Here is a 10,327-nt window from a genome sequence, read left to right as displayed (position 1 = left end):
GTTCCACTGCAGACCGTGGAAAAAAAACCGAGCACAGCAACAGACTGCCGGCCTTTACTTACCTCAAGGTCGCTCTCGTCCATGGTGAGTGTCGTCTGCAGGTCAGGGTTGTTGGCCATGTCCAGCAGCTCGATGGCCAAGGTCCGAGTCAACAGCTGAGTGACAAATGCATGCTAGGAAAAAGAACACATTCACCAGGACAGGAATGTGTCCGAATCAACAGAGCAAGGGGCTTGCGTCGGCTGTATTTGTTCAATTACAAAACCACACTTCCTTCCAAGTCACAGGAACATAACTCAACAGTAAAAGACAACCCTGGGACATGGGTTTACATTCGGCTTTAGAGAAAAAAAAAGGATCATTTGAATAAATCGTTTCATGACACTAAGGTAATGTTAGATATCAATCTACATTCAGATTATAAAGCTTTTATTCATTTGGTCTGTTTATGTCAAGATTTATATTTATTTTGTGAGTGTATTACTGTGTCAGTAACCAACTATCAGTAAATGTATTTATATGTCCCTTGTGGGTTTCCTCAGTCGAGGAAAGCTCAGTCATCTACTTTATTCTGTAATTCTCGAGGCATCTGATCATTCCAAGACAAATAAATAAGTGTAATCTTGTCACACCACTGGCATTCCCTTTAAAAAGTGTATTTATGACGAACATAGGGGTTGCTATGGTCGGCAATGTTCAGGCCAAATGTGTGTTTGAACAAGAGCTTTGCTAATATGTTCACTGAATTGGAGACCGCATCTGTTTCTGCTTTTAAAACACATGATGGCAGAGCTTTTTTTTGAGAGACATTTGACAGGCCATTATAAAACAAATCTTCTGTTCACCACAAACAGAGAGAGACTCTCTCACACACACACACACACACACACACACACACACACACACACACACACACAGGCCTTTACAGTCCACAGAGGGGCAATTTCACATGAATTCTGATTTATGTACAAAAAAGAAGGTCGGAGCAATTTACTTCCATATTAGAGTTTAATCTTCACAGACGATGGCTGATGGGCCACTGTTTGTGTATTATATTTCATAAGCATTGTCACGCACCACGACGCCAGAGATTTAGAGGAAAACGAGGAGCTCATGCACTATCATGCTATTATCTTAAGAGCTGGCCGTTAGGCGGGATTAGGGGGCCTACTGTATCAAAACAAAGGGAATGGGGGTCGTGCGGCATAATGCTGGCACACTGCCCAAAGGCTGCAACCAGAACTGACCAGTTCACAGCACTGGAAACATGTCTTTTAAAGTAGAGATTAAAAATGGTCCAAAAAAAACTTTCCATAGACACTGCCCTAAAAGTGATACAACCAACATGCACTGAGTGACTCCAACATGCATGATTAAGCTGTACTGCAAGGTTAAGCGTACTGTATATTTAGTATATGTGTGATCTTCCATATTGTATATTATCAGCATATACTGTATATGTAACGTCCTGTTACCTGTAAGAGTTTTTCGGCTGTTGGTCTGCGGCGTGGGTTCTTGGTCAGCGCCGCCTTCACAAAGTTATGAAACTCGGCTGACCTGAGAGAGGCATTTGGTGAGGGATAATGATGCAAATCATCAAAACAAGCTTAAGATAAACTCACTCACAACATCTTTCAACTAGGTCATGGTATTACCAAGAGTATGAAAACAACATTAGCATTGCCACAGTATGCTGAATTTGTTGCTATGAGGACAAAGGTATAATGAACTGTAAACTGTAGGTTTTAGATATAAATAACTGTAAAATGTAAGCATGTTCTTCTTGCATGTGGCATTTGCTTTTAAGACATCAAGGAACAGCGTACAGTGTTATATCCGTAGCAACACATTTTTTTTTCTCTAAACTTTCTGTGTCAGATGTGAGCAGGGTTCTATAGCAGAGTGAGTCAGTGTGCTGGCATATGCCGTAGGGACATTACCATTTGGTCTTCTCCTTGAGTTTGGGGGGCTGGAAGCTGCTCTTGGACATTACCATTAAGGCTCTGGGGGGAGATGAAGGAGACATGTCCAAACGTATTAGAACACAACACCATCACATGGCAAGTAAAACAACGCCTGAGCTACACTTGGGCTCCGACTTCCTCCATTTACTGATGCAAGAAGACACAGTTGTTGCCACTATTATATGAACCTCAAAAGAGATCACTTTGTATGCATAGTCATAGGTATCCCTCTGGTCTTACTTTTTTTTGCTCTCTCCCTTAAAAGCTCATGTTCCCACGTCATTCTAACAGGTCAGCCTGTTGGTTCAGTGCAGAAAATGACTGAAGAATGTCTCACAGGAACTGGCAGACAGAGTGACACGACAGCACACTTACACTGTTGACCCTGTTACCACTCATGAGTCATGACTCATACTGTATGCGATCCATATAATGGCCTTCCAACTTCCTGTGCACAACATTACTGTAGCTCCCTGCCCAAAGCACTGGACTCTTCTGGCAATAGGAGTAGTAGCAGTGGCAATAGACAAAGCAGTAGTAATAACTTAATAACAAATGCAGGCAACAGCAATAGCCTGCATAAACAGAGTAGATTTTGGACTATGGTTATGGATGGCTATGGTTATTTAGCAGACGCCTTTGTCCAAAGCGACTAAATGCCTAAAGTTAGCTGTTTATGGTGGCAATCCAAAACCTCTGATGCCAGTGGCATCTCTAAACTGAAAGGTCATTTTAAATCCAAATAAATTCAATGATCTCTTCCTTTTTCTTAGAAAAGTCAGGAAAAGCCCTAGCCCATTAGAATGACATGATATAATTTCATTAGGTCTACTGAAATGATATCATGTGTGCAGTGTGCAAGCATTGAATGCAAGCGGCCTGAAAGGGCAGGCTCTGGAGTTGGGCTAGCTGTAGCAACAGCGCTAGCAACAGCGCTAGCCACACAGCGCCACAGGCTCCGGCTCACCTCATGGGGTGCAGGTCGAACATGGGCGGCTGAAGCTCGGCCAGCTCGATGGCGGTGATGCCCACCGCCCAGATGTCGCACAGCTGGTTATACCCTCCCTTCTTCTCCACCGCAGCCACCTCTGGGGCCATCCTGTGGGGAGAGCAGCAGGGGGTGAGACTGAGCGAGTCGGGAGTCTTCTGCACATGTGCACAGGCTCATTGACTGGCTATACTGGATTATATATATACAGGACTACAGTAGATATTTTTTGATTAAGCATAACTGTAAATGGGGTTCATTGATAATGCTAATGGATTTGTCACCAATTGCTCGTATTAGTGATTAATAAACTGTTTATGAACATATCTCTAAATAATAATAAAAAAATGTAAATTATGTAATTACAGTAGTATTCAGAGACTGTTGATGTAATTGTTGTTAGCTTTGTCTGAGAGTTTCAATTTCTGTGCTCACAGAAAAACTGAAAGGGATAAACTGTACTACTAATAACAAAAAACATATCTGTTTCATTTCCTAACTCTTACAAAATGCGCCAAACACAAAGAAGAAGTGAAGTTTTGACCTGTTCAGTTCCTCCTACACCACACAGATACATTTGTTCTGAGTCTATAATATGCATCAATGTTAACACCCAAGCACGTCATTTCAAAACCACTATGGTTTCTCAATACAATGTTTCTGTTGAAGAAGCTGTAAAAAGTGCTCTTTTGAATACTATACTGCTGAAATATTACTGCTGATATTAGCTAGCTCATGTATGTAGGTATGAATTGAGTGTGTGGCAGATATGGATTCCCATTAGATGATTTAGCGAATGCTAAACCTGCTCAGACTGCTTACCAGTAGGGTGTCCCAATGAAAGACTTCCTCTTGGAGACCGAAGCATTAATCTCAGCTGCTACCCCAAAATCCGCTATGTAATGCAAGAAGATTCAAGAACAAAATCCAAAATGATCATTTTAAGAATGTGTGTGTGTGTGTGTGTGTGTGTGAGAGAGAGAGAGAGAGAGAGAGAGAGAGAGAGAGAGAATAAGAGAGAGAGAGATTGAGAATGAGGAAGATTATGTTTATTCTGAATGGAAGGTAAGTGTTACTGACCCAGTTTGACATCCCCTCGCTCAGTCAGAAGAATGTTGGCTCCCTGCAATTGACACAAAGTGACACAATGAGCGCAGACACCACAGCCTTACTTGAAGACAATTACATCTCTCTCTCTGCCTCACACACAGGCGTGAACACACACACACACACACAGGGGTCAAACACTGGACAAGATAGTAAGTGTGGATATATTAATAGAATGCTTTGACCATTACTTTAATGTCTCTGTGCATCTTTCCCATTTGGTGTAGATAGTGCAGCCCCTGTCGAGAGAGAACAGCAGAGGTAGAACAACCAAAGGATATGCGGCAGAAAGGAGAAGAAAGATGGCAAACAGACAGACACACAGTCGTGTCAAAGTACAGCTGAACCTTTGTGTGTGGAGACACAAAGGCGCCAGTGATGCGCTGTGTGTGGGTCGTGGGGTTTACACACCCACCTGTAGTGTTTCCCGACTCACGTACCCGATCTGTCTCTCCTTCAGGGGTCCAGTCACTAAGAGAACGAGAACAGGGAACAAGAACATGGCACGTGAACATGGAACACGAACAAGAACCGGAACATGATTGATAACCAGAACATGAACAGACTCTAGAACAACAAGACTCAGTTACTCTTTCTTAAATCTAGAGTAGATTTAGATTCGACTTTATTGCCATTGCGCAGAATACAAGTACAGACACAACAACGTGCAAATAGCATATAACCAGGAGTACAATAGAAGCAGAAAAGTACCATGTGAACGGTATAGACAGGTAGTGCAGTGTATACAGTATATGACATGTAGTGAAGTGTGAACAGAAGTACAGTATACAGTTAAGCAAGAGACGTGGCTCACAGTAAGGATATGTGTAGTGTAATAACAGTAGCCGTAACTCTGACCTATTAGACAGACACGGGCAAGAGACAGATCAAGATCAGGCCCAGACGAGCCATCTGCCCCGTCAAGATATAAATCCTCATTACTATCCATTGACTAACAGATGGACACATCCAATGATACTTTCGATCCCGATCGGTGCCAAAAAAACAAAACATGTAGGCTAATGGGTCAAGTTAGGTCAAGCATACCGTGGTAAAGGTCTTGCAAGGACCCTCCCCCACAGAATTCCATGCAAATCCAAAGCTTGTTGTTTCTGTCACAAGAGAGAGAGAGAGAGAGAGAGAGAGAAAGAGAGAAAGAGAGAAAGAGAGAGAGAGAGAGAGAGAGTTTTGGCTTTATTTGGAATGGGAGGCCCACAGTCTAATGCAGATGAAGCTGCAGTGCTTTCTCAGCAAAACCCAACCTGTGGTAGCTGCCAAAGTAGGCCACAATGTTCTTGTGAGTACATTCCTTCATCATGGTGATCTCCTGCTGGATACTTGATAAATCTTCCCCTGAAGGAAAGTCAAAGACCCGTTAGAAACACAATAGTGTCAACTGGCCAAACTAACACATATAACAACAAATGCTGTTCCCCAAATCCATAACTTTGCCTACGAGCAAAAAGAGCAACTATCCATCAATACAGAAAGCAGATCAGTTGTTCTCACCATGTGATTGTTTGCAGTTCTGTACTACTAAATTCATTGGGCTGCGGCAGCCATTTGCACAGTTAGAAAACACCACAGTCTGTCAGATTCTATGCACATGCATTGTCATTTTATTTGATGAGTTTAGGCCAAATTACCACAAAAAAATGTTTGGCAACGTGCAAAAGAACCTCCAAAGCACATGTTTGAGCAAAGCATGAAAACGTACCAGGATCAAGCTTGATGACCTTGATGGCTGAAATGACAGATGTTTTGATGTCGCGAGCCTTTGAAGGTTGAAAGAGAATAAAGAGAACATTTACCAAATCATCTCTGACCACCAGAAGCCTTTAAACAGGCTACAAGAGATTTATCTTATGCAACATTCCTGTTACTTCCATCTAAACAAGAGTAAGAACCTGTAAACAGAATGTTTCATGCATTCTGAATTTAGTCCATTCTGACCACTCCTAGAGAAGTGTGTTTTGAATGCCAGTGAAGTCTAGTGCTTTTTTTAAAAAAACACATGGATATACTTTACTGCTCTCAGACATTAAAAAAAGTACTTCTGCACACCAGTGTGGCCTACGCCTTTCAATGGGGCTTTGTTTTCAATACAGTTAGAGGCATGTGCTTTCATTTCCTGCAGGAGGCTGAATACCAGTGAAATTAAAAGGATTACAGACCCACAGGCTTGCTCTGAAGTAGGTTGATTAGGGGAAGCTGCGGATTCTGCCACCTTTGTCTGAACCAACTGCAGTTTCAGTTCATTTCCTGTAGTTTTCACAAAGCCACTTGACATCGTTCCTGAGACACTCTTTACAACATTGAACTAAGTGGAAATGCAACTGACTTTTAGGCTAGAGAAGGTTCAGCCATTAAGGGCTGTATATGTCTTTCTATATCTAGGTGGGGTTCATCTACAATACACAGACTTTGCAAACATTGATTGTATGCTTGCATTCAACCATAAGCCTGTTGCAGAAACATCTCCAAGACTTATGCCCACACCTACTACAGTAGGACCTGTTTGTCTCTAACCAGTTGGCTGCTGGGAGATAACTTCACACGTCATTAGTCTGAGTTACTGCTCATCGTGGCCAATGTTGCAATAACTTGGTTGATATTTGAACAGGGAAACTGGATGGCTGGATGAACAACAATTCACCATACAGTCATACAAAGTCAGACATGCCATGCACTCTCTCACAAACAGATGCTACTTCCTCTACTTCTACATGGACCTTATGTTATGTTATATATGTTATATAGCTTACCTGAAAATGTGACATGCTAAGAGACAACTACTCTGATTTGCTTCATTTTGCATTAGGTCAAGTCTGTATCGAATGTAAGATTTGTTTCAGTAATGTTGTGTTAGTGGCCTTGGCAGTTGGCACATGCCCATGGAACTAAAGGCTTTGTTTAGCAGATTACATGCTGTTGAGTAGAGACCATGATATCAGAACGTAAAGATGGCAGCAGACATCTTTCTATAAAATGCATACATCTTCAAAACCAAGGCTACGTAAATATGATTAGAGACTAGCATATAGGTTCATTGTAAAACCAAGTTTGTGAAAAAATGTAACCCTCATTTCCTGTTTTCTTTCCTGTAGTACCCAAAAGACATCCTGTGATGAGACACTGTTTCACTGTGAAATCACAGCATACCTTGTAGACCTCATCTGTCGATGACAAGTTAACTGGCAAAACTGAGGGTGTTGAGAGACACCTTGTCAAATTCAGATTGTGTTTAGTGATCTCCAGGTTGTAGATGTTTGGCCCACCCAGTAAACATAAAGTATCTTCCTGTGTGTGTGTGTGTGTGTGTGTGTGTGTGTGTGTGTGTGTGTGTGTGTGTGTGTGTGTGTGTGTCTGCGTGCGTGCATCAGTCTGTCTCACACATTTGGGCTAGAAACAAAAAAAAGTAGCCTTGTGCTGCGGCAGGGTACACTCTGACAGCGTATTAATCTGTGCCGTACAGTACATTACAGGCTCATAAGCAGGTCGTGTACTTTAAGGGCAGTGTGAGATTAACTTTGATGTGCAATAACTTAACAAAACGTGCATTTGGACAAGGTGTTCTAATGACTTTTGCTGACGCTGATCTGCTCTCAAAATGGTCCGAATATAGTGTATAGCCTGCCCTATACGTTTGCCAATGGTAGGTAGTTGTATGCACAACGCTGGATATTGCCAACCAGCCTGTTGTTGCAGAACACAGAAAAACGGCTATCAACCGTCTGTGTTGACTGCATAAAGTTTCACAACAATGAAATTGAGTGTTAACCACATTAAATACCTTGAAAACATCACCGTATGTACCACTCCCAATCCTGTGGAGCAGTTCATAGTCGTCCAATGGATTCGTATACAAGACCCCAATAGCATCCATGGTAGCTTCGGCGTGGTTGTTCGTAGTGCTCACCATAGACATGGTTCTCACGCCTCAGGGAAGCCTTGTGCGTCTCAAACGAATGGTATCCGAGTGTCAGCACTTCCTCAACCTCATCTCGACTGAAACCGATAAAATGGCAGCTATCTGACCACCCTTCGTGCTGCAGCGTAATCCAAATATGCTCTGCGATGGTACTACGATTAATACTGCAGAATTGAATCTGACGTTGCCATCATTCTCAGGCTGAATGACAAAAATGTCTGGGCGTGATGAAAGCGGCTGTGTTGTTTTTCTCTAGACTGACTGACTGACTGGCTGACTGACACCTGCTGAAACAAAAACCACATACATTAATGTAGCTATATACACTGATGTTGTAGCACTCCTGAAACTGCTCCTAGCCACATTTCGACGATTCTGATAGTAGGCAAACATAATGTTACTAGGAGACTGACTACGAGCAGAGCACATTCTAAAATAGCCTACAGGCACTGAAATGTAGACTAACAGCTACTGTAACGAGATGAATGGTACCGATAGGAGAATTACTGGTAAAAAGAACAATGGCTTTACCACACTGTATCCCACGGGAGAAAATGCTGCGACGGTGGATAAAACCTATTTTGAAGAGTTGTCTGTCACATCACGCTGTCACTAGTTGGTCGGATGGAGCCAAAATGTTATGAGCCAATCAGAGTGAAGACGCAAAGTACACTCTAACATCCAATCAAATGCAGCAATGTACGCTGTTGAAATTGCAAGTGTGTAGTCTGGTCACTTTGGAAATGTGGACTTTTGCTTTAACAGTGGCATTGCTTCTAAGCCTTGAGACGGACAGGAAAATGTCCATGGCACTGTGCTCTGTAACTGTGTAATAACCTGATCTAATGTGAGATTTAGCCTAAAGTAGCCTAGGCTAGGCTAGCCTAATTATGAACGATATTTTGTAAAACATCACTGTCTTTGCCAGGATAGGCCTATGTCTGGTCCAGGTCAAAGCCATATCGATGGCTTTGGTCCAGGTCCCATAAAAACGACATGATGATATCAGCATAAAGACAAACACGACTTAGTGATTTATCTATGCCACCTAGTGGTTATATGTCATAAATGAATAACTGTAAACATGAACAATAGCCTTAAAAGTAATATTTTGTCTATAAAGTGGGTGATTTGCATGATATGCTGGGAAAAGTCATAGAAATGTTTATCTCCAAAGTCCTTTACACCGTATATTGTGTTTACAATTGTGTATGTGTGGTGTTCTTAGATGAAAATGGAGACAGATACTTCTTTATAAACTTTACTGAACTTCAGTAGCACATTACACTTGCAGTAGTTCACATTGTACATCTCCTTCACTCTCTTACAACTCATTCATTGCATCCATTACACTGCTCATAGTGCCACCTACTGGTGGTGGAGTATATGCAGGAAAACATCACTATTGCAAACACAACATCTCCCCTGTTACTCATAGAAATGCTACTACCTCATCATGAACAGAACTGACTAGACTTCATTCAACATTTCAGTGTTCCTCTATAATCAAACCTTTCCAGGTGCATTAATTACATACAGCTAAACATTCTACCTGTAAGATAAAATATCAACCAACAGGGTTCAGTGTCAACGTAAGCTATAACAGCCTGTGATAACTACATGAAATTTCCAGCTTCTGTAATAATTCAAATTCAACAGGGTATTAAAGTCAGCATTGTCAAGTACTGTAAGTGCAACCGGAAATACATTCAACTAAAACCATTCTAGAATATAATAACTGAAAATTCACACTAAACTTGGACTTAAATTCACATTATATCATTTTTCACATTTCATTTCATTTTTTTTTTTTTTTTTTTTTAGGGCAGCGATCCGCCTACACCCTTTACATGTCTTCTTGTCTCAGACTTATTTCATCACAAAATCCTTTGTCCAAGCTGGTGGACGTGGTGGTCGACTCTCTCTATTGTGTGCAGGTTTTGATGGAGTCTCTGCTGGACTGGTGTTTTCTGTAACAGGGTGACTCTGGTCCACAAAAGGTTGTTGATTCATGAACTCAAATGATACTCCTGCCATATGGTCCTAAAACTTGTTGATCAACTAACATTGTTTATAACTCATTATGGGTTATTTATTTCCCCCTTTCAGAGTGTGCAGCCTTTTGTTTTTAGCAAAAGTTGAACAGACATCAATTTGAACTTGCCAAAAAGTGGATTAAACTGTTTAACTATGTAAAGAGTAAAATATAGCCTATAGGCCTAATGCCTGGCTCAAAATTGAACAAGAGAAAATGTTTGTCTGTCTTTATATCTTAGTATTTATGGCATCTCAGATATATATCTCATTTTCCATATCCCTCTATGAAGCATGAATAAA

At 41.4% G+C, this 10,327-nt stretch overlaps 1 protein-coding gene across 2 annotated transcripts in view; it reads right to left on the bottom strand.

Annotated features, from left to right (window-relative positions):
- map4k6 (mitogen-activated protein kinase kinase kinase kinase 6) overlaps positions 1-8,576 on the bottom strand; it is a 20,800-nt gene extending 12,224 nt beyond the window's left edge. Inside the window, exons 1-12 of one of the 2 annotated variants that reach the window (XM_062536951.1) lie at positions 7,853-8,576; positions 5,777-5,834; positions 5,322-5,412; positions 5,107-5,171; positions 4,475-4,530; positions 4,251-4,298; positions 4,033-4,075; positions 3,775-3,847; positions 2,932-3,063; positions 1,941-2,003; positions 1,476-1,557; positions 63-173 (exon numbers count right to left, since the gene is read on the bottom strand). In XM_062536951.1, the coding sequence (XP_062392935.1) occupies positions 63-173; positions 1,476-1,557; positions 1,941-2,003; positions 2,932-3,063; positions 3,775-3,847; positions 4,033-4,075; positions 4,251-4,298; positions 4,475-4,530; positions 5,107-5,171; positions 5,322-5,412; positions 5,777-5,834; positions 7,853-7,987 (957 nt within the window). In that variant the 5' untranslated portion in view covers positions 7,988-8,576. The remainder of the gene's footprint in view (positions 1-62; positions 174-1,475; positions 1,558-1,940; positions 2,004-2,931; positions 3,064-3,774; positions 3,848-4,032; positions 4,076-4,250; positions 4,299-4,474; positions 4,531-5,106; positions 5,172-5,321; positions 5,413-5,776; positions 5,835-7,852) is intronic. The other variant, XM_062536953.1, reaches the window with a different exon arrangement.
- Between the last annotated feature and the right edge of the window lie 1,751 nt (positions 8,577-10,327).

Source organism: Sardina pilchardus, chromosome 5, assembly GCF_963854185.1.
Source record: "Sardina pilchardus chromosome 5, fSarPil1.1, whole genome shotgun sequence".
In the NCBI taxonomy this organism is placed as follows: domain Eukaryota; kingdom Metazoa; phylum Chordata; class Actinopteri; order Clupeiformes; family Clupeidae; genus Sardina; species Sardina pilchardus.
Note: the sequence above shows the minus strand (reverse complement) of the source record. Positions and strands in the feature narration are given on the sequence as shown.